We start from the raw sequence: 19,590 nt of genomic DNA, 5'->3' as shown, positions 1-19,590 counted from the left end.
GAGAGCAAAGTGGGCCTGTCAGTGTGTGGGCCTGCAGTGAGTTCACAGGATGCTGTATAAGGACAGGGACGCACATAGAGAACAGTAGAAGTGGAAAAGAGGCAGCAGTTATGGATGGAGAGTGAGAGTTTGCCGGCTTGTTTATTACCTGGATACTCGGGGTGGGACAGGCGCAAGACGGGGCTGCACTAGGATGGACTGACGCCTCCCCTAAGAGAAATCACCGTATCTCATCAACATAGGAGGAGAGGAGAGGAAACGAGAGGAGAGGAGATGAGAGGAAAAAGGAAAGCAGAGGAGGACTAAAAGCAGGAGGCAGGAAGAGAAAACTGATTGCGAAAATAAATAAAATGAGGGACGACTTGTGCGCAAGTGGGGAGGGTCCAGAAGGACGGTGAGGGTAGAGGAAATCAACAGCCACCCAAACAATACATACAAGGTGCACAACACAACATGAACAGAGAACAAGAACATAAATATACATATAAAATGCTTCCTAAGGCATATTTACATATATAATGGCAACCAGAGACACACAGCAGTGTCAGACACGCAACAGCCTGAAAGCATTAGAGCAGCATGCCATGCAGTGTATCATTAACAGAAATCATGCTTGTAGGATAAGAAAGAAAAAGGCGTTAAATCGTGCTCCGCAAACGCCATCTGCATCTGAAAGCAGCCGAATGTTTCATGTTTCCTGGTTCAGAAAGGTAAGAAGACAGCATAAAGAACATGCTTATATCAAACATGCAGTTATCAATGTTATGAAATATATATACACACTTTGAAAACCCAGAAAGAACCAGTTACATCAACACCATATGCAAAAAAACACAGAAACAACCAAGAATATACTTTTTTAAACAAATTTACTCTAACACACACACACACACACCTCGCTGAAACTCAAAGTTGCAAGAAATGAGCACAGGGAAAGGAAATAAATCTTAAATGAAGGAGACACTGATGTGATTAATGTAACTACAACCTCAGGAAGTATTTTTCTCTTTGAATGCTGATAACTGATCAAAAGAAAGGTTTAGAAAAACCTGAAAAATCTACAAATGATCAGTCCAACACTGTCAAAGACAAACTGTGAATGTTTCAAGTTACAAGACAATGTTATTACCTCTGTAAATTAAGGTTATAACCTTAATGGGTGTGGCTTTTCCAGGTGGAGTTACAGGTGGAATACTTTCAGGTTCTAAAAATGTGTTTTCCCTTCACATGTGTTGCAGTGTTTTAGTTCCCTGTTTGCTGTTCCCTAACTGCTTTACTTTACCTTACAGCTGAATCGTCTTCTCTTTATTGTTTCAGGGCAGCTCTGTGTCCCAATGCATGTTTATGGAGGAGATTTACCCACAAATAAAAACATTATAACTGACTCAATGTTCAATTTCATTATGAATTAATTTGATTTTTGTTAAAACTGACAAAAGAGTTGTGAGCTTCCTAGCAGTAACCACTGCACAGGCGCAAAAAAGGACCTAAAATTTAAAGTCACCGTTTACATTAGGCAAAAAAAAAAAAAGCATTTAAAATGTGTGTTAAGTGTAAGATTAAAAAAAGAGAGAGAGAGGAATCTCTCGATTGTTTAAATCAAATCTTCTTGGAGTGGTTTTTTTCCTTTTCTTTTTGTAGGCATTAGGACACTCTTGTGGAAAGGATTATGGCATTCTGCACCTGTGATATTATGTGAGGTCTAATTAAGTGTGGAGTGTTGTTTTGGAAGATGGTAGCAGTGGCCTGAGGAAACAACAGCACCATGGCTCATCCCCCTTCTCACTCCCTATTAATTTACTCTCCCACCCCACACTCTCAGCTGCTGCGTGTGCGCCACACATTAAAAGTGAAAGTTATCACACTGGACTGAACTGTCTGCTCATCTTAAATGCTGAGGTGACAAGCACGAGTGCCTAAAGCTGAAATAGAAAACTAAATACTAACTTCTGACAAAACAGCCCAACAAAATGCTCACTCACAGTAATGGCTGTTTTAGCTTCGAGCGGTGCACATTAAAGGAACATTGCAGCAGTATCTTCCTTGTCACATCACATTTTCCCAGGTTTCAGCCATGTACAGCACATTAACAGAAACTGGGGGATTATCATCTTTGAAATTACAAAGGTACAATAGAAACCTGGATATTACATAATTTATCAGATTAAACTTTCCTCATCTTTCATTTACATAACACACGCTAACACGGTGAAGAAAGAAATCATCACCCCAGCCTAGCTTTATTATTATAATCATCACTGATATGCTGACATTAGCTTGTAGCTGAAAACATTAATGCTGTCCAAATGGTTTAACTTTACAGATACACTAAATTGACAAAATTACTGGGTCAGCTATATCTACAGGAGTTGCTTGGACGTAAAAACTCATCTCATGAAGCTCCTGGCTCACATTTTTCATGCTGATGTTAATGTCAGAGAAGGTCTGGAGCTCTGCAGTTAGTACAGGCAACTTGTCAATCCCACTCTGTAACTTTACACCGATACTTTTTACCTGAGTTGCTGTTGTTCCTAAACACTTCAGCTTTGTAATAATACCACTTACAGTTGATTTTGGAATATTTAGAAGGGAAGAAAATTTATGAACTGACGCTCAGACTCAGTGAGCTCTTTAGAACGACCCATTGTTTTACAAGTATTTTCAAAGGCACACTGCATTTGATTTTATACACCCATTAAAATGCGACTGTAAATGCCTGAATTTAAAGATTAAAAGGCCTGACCCAATATTTTTGTCAGTGCACCATGGTGAGAGTCATTATCCACAAATACATCATTTTTGGAACAGTGGAGAGCCTTGCCGTAGTGTCTGGCCTTCTAAAATTACTCCAAGAGTGTGATGACTCATTCAGGAGGACCCAGAACAACATGTGAAGAACTGCAGGCCTCACTTGCCTCAGTTGAGGCAATGATTCAACAATAAGCAAGAAACTGGACAAAAATGGGAGAATTCCAAGGAAAAAACCACTGCTGACCAAAAAGAAGACTTTTGGGGAAATATTCTGTAGACTGACGAGACAAAGGTTTAATGTTTTGGAAGTTGTGACTCGCATTGGTAAGTTTAGGGCCTGAAACTCAAACACACTTGGGTTATGCAACAGGAAAATTATCCCAAAAGGTTTGGAGTTTGCCTAGTTAAAGTCAGAACTTAAATCAGATTGAGATACTTTGTTATGTCCGTGCACAGTCCATTCATGCTGGACACCCCCCATTGTGGCTCAATTAAAACAATTCTGCAAAGAACAGTGGACCAAACTTCCTCCAAGTGATGTGAAAGACTCATTGTCAGTTATCACATTGGAGTTCTTGCTGCCAAGGATGGGACAACAAGTTATTAGGTTTAGACTCAGCCACCACCTCTGCTCTCACTGTCACTCAGCACCAGCTCTCAGCCCATAGGTGTACACCTAGGTGTACACGTACACCCTGTGTACACCTATGACTGTACACCAAACCGACCCAACCAATGTCATCGTCAAGTATGCTGATGACGCTGTGGTTGGGCTCATCTCTGATGCAGATGAGACAGCGTACAGGGCAGAGTTAGAGAACTTGAAGCTGAATGTCCTTAAAACCAAAGGACTCATAATGGACAGGAGGCACAGACAGGTCCACTCACCCCTGATTATAAATGGAGAACAGCTGGAATTATTCTCCTGGGCGCCCACAATACTTGAAATGTGCAATTCACTTGTATTTTTATTTTTTATTCCTATTTATTCTATTTATCCCCTTTGTATATTTTATTTATATTTGTCTCTGTATTTATATATGTGTGTGTGTGTGTGTGTATATATATATATATATATATATATATATATATATATATATATATACCCTCAGAAGTACCCTCAGAAGGTCTGCTAGATGATGTTAATGCAGCACTACGGGCAATACCTACAACCACGATTACCGACACTAACAAGCTGATCTACAATACGGCAGCAGTGATCAGTGAGATGCTTGGCTACACGTTGAACAGCGACAAGGGGCAGTACCCTCCATGGAGAAGGAGGCTAGAGGGCAAGATCAAAGTAGCACGGAGGGAGGTTAGCCAACTAACGGAGTTGCAGAAAGGTGCGACAAATAAGGTGCCTAAGAAATACAGCAAGCTGTCCATACCTGAGGCCTTGGAAACTGCCAAGCAAAGACTCACAGCCTTGGCCAGCCGCTTGAGGAGGTACACCAGAGAGATAGAAGGCAGGAGAATAAACCAGCTGTTCTCCACAGAACCAGCAAAGGTGTACTCTCAGTGGCAAGGGAACAATAAGAGAACAGCACCACCAAGGCTGGAGACGGAGCAATACTGGAAGAGCATATGGGAGAAGGATGCAACCCATAACGGCAATGCTCAGTGGCTAGAGGATCTGAGGGCAGACCACAGCAACCTCCCTGAACAGGGTCCAGTAACCATCACAGTGGCAGATATCCAAGAAAGAGTCTCCAGTATGAAGAGTTGGACAGCACCAGGGCCCGACATGGTTCACGCCTACTGGCTGAAGAAGCTGACTGCACTCCACGAGCGTCTGGCAGCACAAATGAACCAGCTGCTAGTTAACGAAAGACACCCGGAATGGCTAACTGAAGGCCGGACGGTCCTGATCCCCAAGGACCCCAAGAAGGGACCGGTCCCCTCCAACTACCGACCAATAACCTGCCTCAGTACTACATGGAAGCTCCTGTCAGGCATCATATCGGCTAAGATGAACAGGCACATGGGTCAATACATGAGCGGGACACAGAAAGGAATTGGCAAGAATACCAGAGGCGCAAAACACCAGCTACTGGTAGACAGAACAATCAGCCGAGACTGCAAGACCAGACTGACCAACCTGTGCACTGCCTGGATTGATTACAAGAAGGCCTATGACTCAATGCCCCACAGCTGGATACTGGAATGCCTAGAATTGTACAAGATCAATGGGACCCTAAGAGCCTTCATCGGGAACTCAATGGGGATGTGGCGTACAACACTAGAGGCCAACTCCAAGCCCATAGCACAAGTCACCATCAAGTGCGGGATCTACCAAGGAGATGCTCTGTCCCCACTGCTGTTCTGCATAGGCCTGAACCCCCTCAGTGAGATCATTAACAAGACTGGCTACGGATACCGACTACGGAACGGAGCAGTTGTCAGCCACCTGCTGTAGATGGATGACATCAAGCTGTATGCCAAGAGTGAACGAGACATCGATTCACTGATCCACACTACCAGGCTATACAGCAATGACATTGGAATGTCGTTCGGACTGGAGAAGTGTAGTCGGATGGTATCAAAGAGAGGGAAGGTAGTCAGAACTGAGGGGATTGAACTACCAGAAGGCAACATTGCAGACATAGAGGACAGTTACAAGTACCTGGGGATCCCGCAGGCAAATGGGAACCATGAAGAGGCCGCTAGAAAGGCTGCAACCACCAAGTACCTGCAGAGGGTCAGGCAAGTCCTGAGGAGTCAGCTGAATGGTAAGAACAAGATCCGGGCCATCAACACGTACGCCCTGCCCGTGATCAGGTACCCTGCTGGGGTAATAGGCTGGCCAAAGGAGGAGATAGAAGCCACTGACATAAAGACAAGAAAGCTCCTTACCATGCATGGAGGGTTTCACCCCAAGTCCAGCACCCTGAGGCTGTACGCTAAGCGGAAGGAAGGGGGCCGGGGACTGGTGAGTGTCAGCACCACAGTCCAGGATGAGACAACGAATATCCAAGAATACATTGGGAAGATGGCCCCAACTGACCGAGTGCTCAGTGAATACCTCAGGCAGCAGAAACCCAAGAAAGAGGAGGGAAACGAGGAACCATCATGGAAGGACAGGCCCCTGCACGGTATGTACCACCGGCAGATAGAGGAGGTGGCTGATATCCAGAAATCCTACCAGTGGCTGGACAAAGCTGGACTGAAAGACAGCACAGAGGCACTAATCATGGCAGCACAAGAACAAGCTCTGAGTACAAGATCCATAGAGGCTGGGGTCTATCACACCAGGCAAGACCCCAGGTGCAGGCTGTGTAAAGATGCCCCAGAGACAATCCAGCACATAACAGCAGGGTGCAAGATGCTAGCAGGCAAGGCATACATGGAACGCCATAACCAAGTGGCCGGCATAGTGTACAGGAACATCTGTGCCGAGTATAACCTGGAAGTCCCGAGGTCAAAATGGGAGATGCCCCCAAGGGTGGTGAAGAATGACCGAGCTAAGATCCTGTGGGACTTCCAGATACAGACGGACAAAATGGTGGTGGCTAACCAACCGGACATAGTGGTGGTAGACAAACAGAAGAAGACGGCCGTAGTGATCGATGTAGCGGTTCCGAATGACAGCAATATCAGGAAGAAGGAACACGAGAAGCTGGAGAAATACCAAGGGCTCAGAGAAGAGCTCGAGAGGATGTGGAGGGTGAAGGTAATGGTGGTCCCCGTGGTAATCGGAGCACTAGGTGCGGTGACTCCCAAGCTAGGCGAGTGGCTCCAGCAGATCCCGGGAACAACATCGGAGATCTCTGTCCAGAAGAGCGCAGTCCTGGGAACAGCTAAGATACTGTGCAGGACCCTCAAGCTCCCAGGCCTCTGGTAGAGGACCCGAGCTTGAAGGATAAACCGCCCGCAGGGGCGTGCTGGGTGTTGTATATATATATATATATATATATATATAACAATTCTGTAACTGTAACTTCGGTCGTTGCTGTGCTTTTTTTTGGAAGTCGAATTTCCCAGAGGAACCCACCCGAGGGATTAATAAAGTTCTATCTTATCTTATCTTATCTTATCTCTTACATCTCTGCTGATCTCACCTGGACCCTCTCCTCCTGCCTGGGTGTTTGGTATACAGGGGCCATGACTGAGAACAGGCAGGCTGTGCAGAGGGTTATTAACACCGCTCCCCCAAAAATCATTGGCTGCCCTCTACTACCCCTGGAGGCCATCGCCAGATCCTCCTGCCTCAGGTAAACCAGGGCCATCACAGGTGACTCCTTGCACCCCACCCACCACCTGTTTGACCTGCTGTTCACTGGTCAGTACCACACGTCCAGACCACGAAACAGCCTCTTCCCCTGTCAACAAACACTATCCCCCCCACACCCCACGGTGAGCCATGGTCTGAGTAACCCCCATCACTCAGGCCACTCACATATGTACTTATACTCAAGTCCTCTGCACTACTTCCAAGCACTTTGTATATATTCCTGTAGTTTGGAAAGATTTCACCTGTTTGTTATTTATTCCGGTTGTCTTACTATTTATATATTATTCCTGCACAGTTGCCATGGAGCAGCCATAATTTCATTGTACAATGACAATAAAGGGCTATCCTATTCTATTGCATTCTAATATATGATTCTCTGAAATATGTAAGTGTGACAAAAAAAAAGAAATTAAGAAGGGCATAGATACTTTTTTGCAGCGCTGTAAATGTTTAAATATAAGGATAAATTAGAATTTTTAAATGTGAATGAGCTGAATACATGAATACGTTTGCATATTTTTTCTTTCTTTCCTTTTTTTTCTCTTTTGCAGCTTGATTGTAATTCTGTAGTTGTAAGAAAACTTTTCTTGTGATTACAGAAATATAATTTGGTACTTTTAGCAAAATACATCTTTTCTGCTGACAGAGACCATGACTTATCATGATTCATTGTGCTCCTAAAAGTCCTGGGTTTTTCTTTCTTTGTTTTCCTTCTTAATATTTTAAAAAATCTGCAGTAAATCAAATTCTAAATAGTGTTATCCATCTGGCACCAAATTTGGTTTATATGAAACATAACTTCTCCAACACCAGTCCAAACTCACAGGTTTATAAATCCATATAGACATTGAAATACTGTGCTGTATACAGTACATTCTCAGAACATATAACGGTCACATCAGCTGTAATCATGACCACCAGAGTGACACTCGGAGCGTCTGTCAGCTCTTCTCTTTTGGCATATTATTAATTTATTATTATTTTCAACTCTCTGCACCTCGAAAGGTCAACTAGAAACCTACAATGAGGCATTTTTAAAAAATAATTTTTCATGCAGTTAAATGAGTGACAATTCAAAAGTATGACCTAATGAATGAAGGAACATGTCAAGTTGGGTTACTGATTGAAAGGAAATTACTTGGAAATTGGCAAGTAAAGAGTTATTCCTTCATTCAATGATCAGAATAGAATTTAATGCATTTAAATTTATATGTATAGCACCTGAAATTGTAATGCCTTATATAGTTCTTATCATGTTGGATTAGCAACAAAACTCTTGTGTTAAATTACTAAAATTTGAGAATTCATGAAATTTTCTACCTCACAATCCTCCAATTATTTTTAATATATTCTCGTGTATTTCATGTCTTTTTGGAAACTAATAAATTATGTTTTTTTTTATTTTGACAATTTCAGTGCTCCACAAATGAGTATGCTGCAAATGGGACACAACATTCGCAATTCTTCATATTTTTCATGGTATAATTTCCAGGTTACGTGAGTCACACCAGAGTTCATGGGTGAAGCCACGGCTACGTTAGACATAGTAACACAGAAACCATACAAATCAGTGTCAGACGTGACAATGACTGCTACAGCAGCTGAAGCCAGAACTTTGAGATTTTTATCTGTGAAATTTGCTTTATAAATACATTTTACTTACTTACCTACTACAATGAAAAAATATCTTTACTTTTTCACACTCCATTACATTTAACATATAAAGTATTTTGCATGGTAACAAAACAACTTTTAAATTTCCTGGGCCCTTTATGGGGCTGAATTAGCCTACTTGGTCTCAAATCTCATCTAATTTAATCCCTCTCTGTGAAAGAACTGCCGCTAACTGAATGAATATGATTGTTTACACCTAATATTGCATTTTATTTTTATTGCACTATAGAGGCTGCTGAGAAACATTTCATTTGAGCCTGTGTACTTCTGTAAATAGCATCCGAAATGACAAGAAACACTCTTGAATCTTGAATCTTGCAAAGTAAATAAGTGTAAAAGGTAAGTTCTACGCATGTACCATGTCATACAACTTCATATAAGGTATTAATATATATTACTCAGCTACACTTAATTGATAAATTTACTATAGAATCTAATTTATAAGAGAGATAAGTTGACAAATTATGATGTAATCTCCTTGAGGTGATTACATTGATCCCTGAGGCAAATTTACAAGCTATACAGCAATATATTTACATTTAATTAAATCAGCAAAACTTGTACAGGTCACAGCATTAAAGATAACAACACAGCAAAGATCATGTTCCAATAATATTTCTACATTTGAGTTATATATATATCAACTCATATGACTCATGCTTGAAGGTGGGCTTGCTCAATTTGACAGGATGGCAGGATAAGGAAAGGGGGTGGGTTTGGGGCATGAAATGAGAAGCACTGAGGAAGTAGAGCTCCCGAAGACACAGCACCACCATCACGCAGCGTACAATACAGTAAGACGTGAGCTTCAGCTGTTCAGTAATCTGTGCGAAAGGGAGCCACCAGGAGTTTTAACCCCAACATGCTCGGCAGAAAGGTTTCACAGAAGCAACTACAAAACTGGCAACATCACCACAAACCCAGATACGTTCACAAACCCAGCTAGAGTCAGACATCTTGATAGCTTGAGCTTAAGAATACAAACAACAGCATTCTTTCATCTTTCATCTTCAAAGCCCCCGCGTATGTTGGCAGACGAATGGCAGTCAAACCCAAACAGGACAGGACAGGTCAGGGACAGGGCAAGGCAGAGGCAGATCAGAGGGACCACATACACACAGCAAACGAAATCATATCAATAACAGGGGGGAGGGGGGGGGGGGAAGAGAGGTAGGATGGAGAAAGAAGATAGCACGGGCCACCGTACGAACTCGACGACAGAAGAAGCAATCTCACAGACCTGATCAGCGAAAATCCTGGTTTTTGGCTCAAGGATGGCTCCTCCTCTTATCTCATCCTCCACAGCCATGAGTCTTGGAAGCAGAGAAAGAGAGAGGGGGAGAGAGAAAGTAGGGAAGGGGGGGTGACAGAAGGAGAGGGAGTATTATGAATTCAAAATGATACTTAACAAGATGTTGAGCAGATGCATCTCCAACATCTGGCTCAACGACATCACAGTGATACGATGCTGATCTCCTGTATCTCAAATCTAAATCTCAAATACTGATAGGAAGCACAATCTTTTGAGCCACTGAGCAGCAGGAACGTAAGCCGTGCTTTATGAGGCACTGCCAATTTTCACTGGTGGAGCCTTGTTTTGTCCCCATGGGATTTATCAAAGTATTTGTTCCCAATTTAAGGTGTTTTCAAAGCGCAATTACAGCCAACAGTGGAAAATTACACCCGGTTATGTGACGTGAATGTTCAGTAACTGATCCCCATCATCCCCAGGGAATTTCCCATCTTGCGTAACATGGACTGACCAAGGCACGGGCAGAAAAATCCTTTGACTAATCATTTCAAAGAAGATACGAGCGAGAGTCCGGCTGCAGTTTTCATGAGCCAGCAAACAGTGCAGGTTTCCCAGCTTTCATGATTATTCAAGTGCCAGGGATAGAGTCATTCAATGATATTTCTCTCAAAGCGTTATCTTACACTTACTTGGCCAACTGGCTAGATTGTGGATATTGTCATTTGGTGTAAATGCCAAGTAGAAGTTACCGTGAATAAAGAAAGACCTCTCAACATCATAGACTTCAATGCATTGCCTTCATGATTTTCCATGTTTTACATTTTTTTTAATCGTAGCTGACAGCAGAAGAATAAACATCCTTTATTTTCTTAACATGAAACATGACTGTTGGAATGTTATCCCTTTATAATAGTCAACTATTGAGTAATCTTGCAAACGCATGTCAATTTGTCAAAGTAAAACAAGGTGGAAGATTGTCACTTGTGCATTCATTAAGCCACTAATCCAATCAAATAGTTGACAGGAACATTTAATTGGCGCCATGCAGAAATAAATACACCACAAATCAAGTTGTACTGTGTCACTCAAAGCTAGTCCTCTCCACCACATCCATATCACTTTATTAAGAACACAGAGGCACGTGTTTGACAATAAAGAACGAAAATCCACAGGTGAAGTTTCAAACATAAGCGTTTGGATGTTTTATTCCATAAATAATGTACAATGTTGAGAGTTTGTTTTTTTTTTTTTTACAAAAGAAGAGAAGAGGAAAAGAAAAGAGTCAATCATAAGCACACACAGAAATATTAGCACTGTCCCAAAAAACAATGGAATGTAACATGGGCATACAGCATTAAGATTCTGACATGACTCCAAAAAGGCAGACAATGATTCATGTGGGTGATATGTTACAAAAAGAAGAGGGAAAAAAAAGAAGTTAAGCTTTATATATCCAGTTGTACTTCAAGTAGTGTGCTTTTGAGGTCAAGTCGTACATTTAGTCAAAACAATGTGTGTATGTACCAACATGAGGTCACAAAGTCTGAATATTTTGCTACAGAGGAAAAAGGCAAAAGACAAAAGGTGTCAAATAGGATGTAAAGTTAATGAAAAGCAAAAGGAAAGACAGACCTGGGTCAAACAGCAGCTGCAGATATGCTCTCTATTTTTTGTAAACTTACCTGATAACATCTAATTTGTGTTGATACAGCAAGTTTAACCCAACCTCGTGACATATTTGAGCTTACTCTGCACTTTAATCGCACATTACAAATCATTTTAACATAAATTAAAGCAATGTCTTTTTGTCAGTCAAACATAAACAAAACAAGCAAACTAAAAGTGTTTTAAATATACAAAAACAACCATGCAATCAACCCAAGTCCCCAGTACAGAACAGCATGTTAATATGCATTTAAAAAACAGTATGTTTGACTTACATTTGACTGACGGATATGCCTCCCATCGAATTTATCACATTGTTTATGTATGTAAAAACTATGCAATCCAAATGGATGCAGTTAAAATGCACATTAAACCAAATTCCTCTTTGAGTGCATTTGTTTAAAATAAACAACGCAACTGTTTGACACAGGTCTATATAAAAGTGAGCAAAAACCCTTGGCTGTTGCTACAAGCCATGTCAATCACACACACATCAAGCCAAAACTCATCACCACTATGAATTCATTTGCAAGATTTAAACATAATTTTTGCTGTTGTACAATCTATACAGCCTATCAATATATTCTTGCTACAAAGAGAGGCAGGTATACTGACACCAGAATATTATCTAAGACTCTGGAGAGGGAAAATAAATAGAAAAGAATATGTTTTTTCCTTTTAATACTTAAATCATATTTTAAGTGCATAAGTTAAATGACAGTCTAACTCTCTTAAACAACTATTCTGATCACCACGTCACCGGACACCACCAATGACGGACTGCAGGTCAAAAACAAAATCATACCAAGCATTTACAGCAAAAATCATACAGAGATGAGAAAGTCAGTTTTGCTTTAATTAATAAATAATATAAATTTCAATCTTTCATTTAAAATGCAGATAAGTTCACAAGCACCATACAGGTCATCAAAAAAAAAAAAGAAAGAAAAAGAAAAAACAACCCATAAACAATAGAAAAAAACCCCAACTTAGGATTTAAGAACACATTTTGCAGAACATACTGCTGTCAAAAGCTCACGTCATTGTCGTCATGTTGTCTCTGTGGTGTTTTGCATTTTACAGTATTCCAGGTCTATATTTTGTATGTTTAGATACTGCAGATGGCACCTGGTAAAAGATTTTGGCAGGAAGTCACTGTTTCGTTATCTACACAAGATGCATACAATACACCTCCTCAGGATCCTGCATGTGCATTCGGCACAAACAGCACACGCAGATACATACTGCATCTGTTATTGCGCTTCTCCTGCTAAAAAGTTAGCTATTGCAAGGTTAAAATAGTAATCTCACTCTCAATAGAATTCATATACATCACATTTCTTATACTACTATTATTATGGCTCTTGCATTACTGAATTTACTATGCTATGGGTTATAGTTAAAATAGATTATTACTATGACAGGTGCAATTAAGACCATTAAGTCCCCTCCCCCCTTTCTGCTGCAAATTCAATGCATCTCGTCAATATAAATCTCTTCAGTTCACAGCAAAGAGCTCGGGGAAGATAAATAGTTTCATTCATATTTAAAATTAAAGTATTTTGACAAAAAAATATGAGAGCCTGTAGCCAACTAATGGAATAACTACCCTAAAGAAAAAATAAAAATACAAGTGCTACAGGTAAAGTGGATTCAGTGTTTAACCTAGCATGACCTAAAACTCAATATTCGGCTTTGGTTTAAATTAGATTGTTGAGAACAAAATGTGTACCTGGTCTAATGACATAGGTTGGATTTGCTCTGAGCTTAAAGCAAATTCTATGCACAGAACATTAAGGCTTCTCTGAAAAAAAATATCTCTCAAACTTGAAACATAACGCTGAGTATTTTAGGTCTGCAGATAAAGAGTTGGGTTTTTTTCCAAGCCTACACAGGAGCCATGAAATTAAGGTCACAACTAAGGGCTCCATTAGCAGAACCTGAGCTTGCTTTTGCATCAACATAATATATATGTATATATATATATATATATATGTTTATATATCTGAATGTGAAAATTGAACATAAAACTCAATTTAAGGTGAAACATAACATAAGGCTATGGTTGCACTTGTTATTTCACTGATATTCTGAAGTCCAATCAACAGGACGCCCTCTACATTATTTGCATTGCTCGTGTGTGTGCATTAGATCTGCAATGCTCTGCATGACCTGGGCTGGCTCAGTGAATTGTGTGTAAAATTGACTCGGAAGCATCCAGATCTGCTACTTACTGTAATTCATCCTTGTGTGGTCAGATGATAAAGGTCCCAAAAGTTACAAGTTTAAGCCTTGAAAACAGCAGCTAATAACTGCACGTTGTGCTTCATGTGTACAGCACTCTCCTTAAGCTTTAACTTCAGGGGAGCAGTAATCAAGGGTTTTGCTTTAAGTGCTCTGACAAAGTTTCTGTAGTATAGGGCATAGCTCATTTATGCCTTTATACCTGAATCTTCACCATTCACTGACTGATTCAGGTTTGTCTCTGATGTTCACCCCTCTTCATTTCACATCATGTGTTGTTAAAAGAGGTATTAGTCCCCATGTTCACTCTGGAGAGGTAAAAAAAAACCCATCAGCAGTCCTTCAGTGAACATGGTTCACCTTGATTTAAAATGGAAGAGCTAATATTAAACCATGGTCTTCCATAGTCCGGTGCCCGAAGGTCCAAAACAATTCTTTGAGTTGGTTTAAAAAGTGCAGACATGTTTCTGAAGTTTTACAACTCCCCATCCTTTTGTGCTTTTACAGTGCAATCTCGTGGGAGAATCATTTGAAAATTCTGCTAACTGGAATCATCCTGCATGATCCCAAAATCCAGAACTTTGTTCATAAACAAACAGCTGATGGTGAGTGTGACAGCGCAGGATAAAGGAGGACGTTTTAATGGTGGTTATATACAAGGTTAGGCCTTTTAAGATGTTTTTCCATAAAAGACGAGCAGGACTCTCTGTCTTCATTCCAAGTCTTCTTTCCTGGAGTGGATTAGAAGTGGCAATATTCTCTGTCACAGTTATCCACCCTTCAGTTGCAGACCACAGACTATTATAAGATGTAAAAATACTGCAATATTTTCATGTAGTTTTAAGTGTCTTTTCACTGAAAAATAAAAACAAAATTAAATGCAGGGCAGCATTGCTAATATGCGGTCACACGTAAAATGCTCACGGAGTCCTTAAAACCCAGCAAATATTTGGTTTTTGTGCCTGAAAAATACAACTGAGACACGATCAATACTCAACCCTTTTTTCCATGAACTGCTTAATTTGTGAGTGATCAATAAAAGTTAAGACTGCACTGACAATAAAAGCCCCATTACAATTTTGCACAAGCACTCGAGAAATTAGGGCTCAGCTGGAGTTCTCTGCAGTTGTCCAAATATGATGCTCTTGAATAACAAATAAAGCATGTTGTGAGGTTATGACTGCATTTAAATTTGCTACGGCAAGAGCTCAGAGGACAATCAAAGACTCTTTTGTCCAGCTTAACTAAGCTGAAGAAACAACCACCACGGGAACATCTCCTGGATGCTTATCTAAGATAAAGATCTTTGTCTTCTGTATTACAGTCTATTATTTAATTTGCCACTCATTACATGTCTGCAGCTTTGGCTTTCAATATAAAGCTCCCATCCTTTCTCATAGGCTACAGTGCTTTATGAAACGGAAACCAATCTCCTTATCTTGTAATATTCTTTTCAAGATAACAACCTCTGGTAAATAGAGTCTTATTCCGATGTGCAATGTATATATTGCCAGTAACAACTGCTTCATTTTCATGTTTCATCCTGTTAAACAGAATCCAATATGCTAACGCCGTACTGTGGAGTCCTCCGCAGAAGTATAAGAAGTCTTTTTAATTAATGCTAGCAATCATAATTTTATAGAAAAGGTCCTTTTCCCACAAAAACCCTGTAACAGAAGAAAAAGAAAGACTATGGCCCACCAATGGCCTCCTTATACAAGACCACAAGTCTTTTCCCTCCATCCCAACAACAGCTTCCATTTACCTGCTAATTATTCCTTTAATTTGGGAGTCTTTCTCCACTTGCTGCTGCCGTAGCCTCCTCTCACTGTCCTCGAGACGATTCTGGTACTGTAGGAGGATCTTATTGGTCTGCTGCTCCTGCGTGAGGAGCCTCCGTTCATACTCCTCCAGCTTTTTGTGGGACATCATCAAGCGCTCCTTCAGGGAGTTGATCTCCTCCTCGTACTCCCGTACCTGAGGTAGAGATGTGAAAAGAATGCTAAATTAGAGCAGTTTATTGCGACGCTGGTGCGTACATGCCTTGCTTTCTTGGTCACTGCAGTGTCTGGTGGATTTGAGTTCTCTAAACACATTCATGAAAGCATTGGAAACCACCTCCAGATATTCAAAATTAGGCCGGCTGCCTTTATAAAGGATGAGGTACAGTAAATATGCCAAACTGCAGAAAAAGAAAAAGAATGCAAACAAGTTGAACATTTGGCTCATGGCTTTTGTTTCCCACAGTTTGAGACCTCTGGACTTCTGTGTCAAGATCAAATCTGAGTGCCATCTGCTCAGAAATGACAGACATAACTCAATGTTCCTCTGACTTCAACTGAAATGTTAATTAAATAGTTAAAAATTAAACCTACCCTATCCATGCGTGACTCATCCATGCTTTTTGAGTACTCCTTAAGTTTGAATTCCTCACGGTCAATCCGAGAACTTTCAATGTCAGCGGACAGATGAGGCATGTTGGAGACCCAGGCCACCGTCCGCTCATTGGCTGGCGTTGGGGGATTGAGGGTAGATGGAGACTGGGAACCCTGGGAAGAAAGGTCAGCACACTGAATATGAGAACATGAATTTTTAATTGAGTGAAAGTCACTTGCATAAATTTGGTGCACGATGTTACCCAAAATGCCTCAGTGCTACACGAGTTCATACATTTTGAGCATGGCTGAGCCCTGGTGGCTCCCAAGCTCTTAATCTTGAATGTCAGTTTTATCCCCTAGATAAGCTAAACACTGACATCTTACACGTTGTTGTTGAGAAATAGCTGTGAGCACAGGTGCTAAAGAAAAAAAAAAATAGGAAAGTTAGATATTAGGAGAGTGTGCAGCAGTTACCTGTTTGCTCATAGTGGGTTTGAGCAGGTGCTGCTGTTGCTGAGGCTGCTGCTGTGGTGACTGTTGAGTGCTCTGACTGGTGGTTCCCTGTGGACTCTGGCTTTCCCTGACAGAGCTCTGCTGGTGGGGCAGGCCCGGGGCAGTGTTGTCTTTGACGGAGAGCTGCCGGGGCCCATGCTGCCTGCCGTAGCCGGATTCTGGCGACTGGAGAAGGTTTCCGCTTTGCGGCCTAGTTTTTGCAGGAGCAGAGGGTGCAGCAGCTGCACTGACGGACAGCTGATGGGAGGTCTGGGATTTGACACGCTGGGTGGGAGGCGGAGCAACAGAACTCTGCCGCATAGGTTGGACTGTGGAGGGAGGCGTGGTGGCCAGGGAGGAATGGGAGGTTCCCGTCTGGGAGGCCATGCCCATCATTTGTTGCTGTTGGAGATTATCCTTGAAAAACACGTGAATGATAAATTAACATTTATACTAATTCACTTATCAAATTGGAAAAAAATTCAGTGGGTTGCCACACTTGGGTAAATTGCCTCAAATACTAATGAGACAATAAAATGTAGTAACAGAAGTTCAGTTCGAATGATGAATTGATGTGTTTCAAGCATTTTGAGATTCAGTCAATGAAGGTGATGTAACAGTAGAAACATGGAGCTATTATTCATCTCTTCCACAGTGTGCCTTTTGCCTTGTCTCCCTCGCCTCCCCCCCAACCAGTCGCAGCAGATGGCTGCACCTCCCTGAGCCTAGTTCTGCTAGACGTTTCTTCCTGTTAAAAGGGAGTTTTTTATTCCCACTGTTGCTAAAGTGCTTGCTCATAGGGGGTCATTTGATTGTTGGAGTTTTCTCTGTATTATTGTAGTATCTTTAATAATAATAATGTATACTTTATTGATCCCTGTGGGGAAATTCCTCTCTGCATTTAACCCATTCACTGTGAAGCAGTGAATGAAGCACTTTACCTTACAATATTACGCACCTTGAGGTGCTCCAGTGCTTTATTCTAGCTCAGTATCTTGCTCAAGCACCCATAGACATACAGACCAGGTGGGCTGAAGATTCATCCACTAACCCTCCAATAAAAGGACAACCCACGTTACCCAATCAAATTCCAGCTTACAGCACCTGGTATCAGCACCAGACACTCAAGGATCCAAGTACTAACCAGGCCTGATTCTGCTTAGCTTCCTAGATTGGATAAAACTGGGAATTGACAGAACCAATGCAGCCCCTTGTCAGATGAGGCCTGCATGGCATTCTAGTTTGATTCAGCTTTTCTGACAGGCAACTTGTGTTTTGGCTTTTTACATTGGTGCTCCTGCAGTGTGATGTGTGATGTAATGTAATGTGATGTAATGCAAAAAGTGAGACACTTTTTCAAGTTTGACCCGGTACGCCATGTTTATGACAGGTTTACGTTGTCCTGGTTAATGTCAAGCTGTCATCACAAAGACATATCAATCAATGTAACTTTGTAATAAAAATGACATTGTGACACTTAATGACAACAATCATAAACATTCACAAAGATTTGTGACTTTGTGACAAGAAGACTTTGTCATGACTTCTTATGATGGCGTCATGTCTTAAGCTCATCCCTAAAAAAAGTGTGTTACCATCACACTAGACAAAGAAAAACTGCAAATCCTCAGAATCAGAATTATATATTATCAATTAATATATATTATATATTCCTAATAAATGTTGGAATAAAGAGATCTTTTTGGTGATTGACTCTTAAAGCTCGGCTCCACTGTCAAAGAAAGGCCCAATTTTTGAGGGTTTCAGTAAACACGTTCAAACGTTTTTGGGCCTAGTTGATAGTTTGGCACTGCTTTGGAGCAAAAGAGGTATGAAGCATACTCACTGAAGGACTTTCACAACAAATTGATTAGAGTGGAATCAAACAATCTTCTGGAACCAATTTAATTATCAATGATTCATAATTTACTGTTTTCAAGTTAGAAAATCTTTGGCGTTTATTTTAGAGCATTTTGGGATTTTTCACAGTCTGGTTTGTACAAAAGAACTGAAGCTCAGGGTATGAGACTGTGATTATATTTTTTTAATCAATGTCTATAACATTGTTCCTTTTTTATCCTTTGTGCATAATGAAAATACTAATTCAACATCTATAGTAATACCATTTCACATGTAAACATTATTACATAGCGAATTTATGACATTACAGAAATACAGTGAGAGTCCATTTACCTGCATATGCATGGACATCTGCCTGCGTCCATAGTCAGCCCTGCTGTAGTCGTCACTGTAGCTATGTGAGTGGATGATGCTGGGTTGTCCCAGGTGACCGTCCCTGGTCCTGAGGGTGGACAGATCCTCACTGCGAGAGAACCCTCCATGGGCGAACTGTGGGATGTAGGACTGGTGAGAGGGTTCGGGCTCTGGGGCCAGGAGAAGGGGTGCGGGGGGTTGAGCCCGGCTGTGCTGGTGATGGAGCTGTTGCTGTTGAGGCCCATCAGCAGTCGCCAGATGAAAGAGGGGATTCTGGAAGGAAAGCGGGTAGCGCATGGCGGCGGCCTGCTGTTGCTGCTGCTGGGATAGCGAGTCGGTGGTGGTGCCCATCTGGCTCAGCTGGCTCAGCCGGAGGCCACCGGACATGCTGGAGCCGCCAGAGCCAGCTGACAACCTCCCACCGGCCCGCAGCTGGCTGCTCAGGCCCGACCCCAGGCCGCCACCGCCTCCGCTGCTCAGCCCGCCGAAGCTGCCCATACCGGCGATGGAGGCCTGGGAGGAGTTGAGCATGTCCACCGACTGCAGGTTAGACACGCTGTTCATTCGGGAATCCTGGAGGTCCATCATAGATACGCTTTTATTGACACTGAGCACCTAAATAATAAGGGATATGAGAGGCTAGTGTGCCCCCTGTTATTGCTTATGTTAGGTGGCCACGGATGATG

At 41.6% G+C, this 19,590-nt stretch overlaps 1 protein-coding gene across 10 annotated transcripts in view; it reads right to left on the bottom strand.

Moving 5' to 3' along the window:
* Positions 1 to 19,590, bottom strand: part of syngap1b (synaptic Ras GTPase activating protein 1b) — a 189,081-nt gene that overhangs the window by 11,814 nt on the left and 157,677 nt on the right. For 4 of the 10 annotated variants that reach the window (XM_085472269.1, XM_085472264.1, XM_085472266.1 and 1 more), the window contains 5 exons: positions 18,884 to 19,477; positions 16,673 to 17,107; positions 16,196 to 16,369; positions 15,586 to 15,797; positions 9,900 to 9,972 (listed from right to left, as the gene is read on the bottom strand). In XM_085472269.1, the coding sequence (XP_085328395.1) occupies positions 9,900 to 9,972; positions 15,586 to 15,797; positions 16,196 to 16,369; positions 16,673 to 17,107; positions 18,884 to 19,477 (1,488 nt within the window). Of the gene's footprint in view, positions 1 to 148; positions 211 to 9,899; positions 9,973 to 11,084; positions 14,552 to 15,585; positions 15,798 to 16,195; positions 16,370 to 16,672; positions 17,108 to 18,883; positions 19,478 to 19,590 lie in introns of those variants that run through there. The other 6 variants (XM_085472265.1, XM_085472268.1, XM_085472267.1 and 3 more) reach the window with 5 other exon arrangements.

The sequence above is a fragment of the Copadichromis virginalis genome, linkage group LG11, assembly GCF_057382275.1.
Source record: "Copadichromis virginalis isolate Kocher_CV1m ecotype Utaka linkage group LG11, C_Virginalis_male_GT1.1, whole genome shotgun sequence".
NCBI lineage: Eukaryota > Metazoa > Chordata > Actinopteri > Cichliformes > Cichlidae > Copadichromis > Copadichromis virginalis.
Note: the sequence above shows the minus strand (reverse complement) of the source record. Positions and strands in the feature narration are given on the sequence as shown.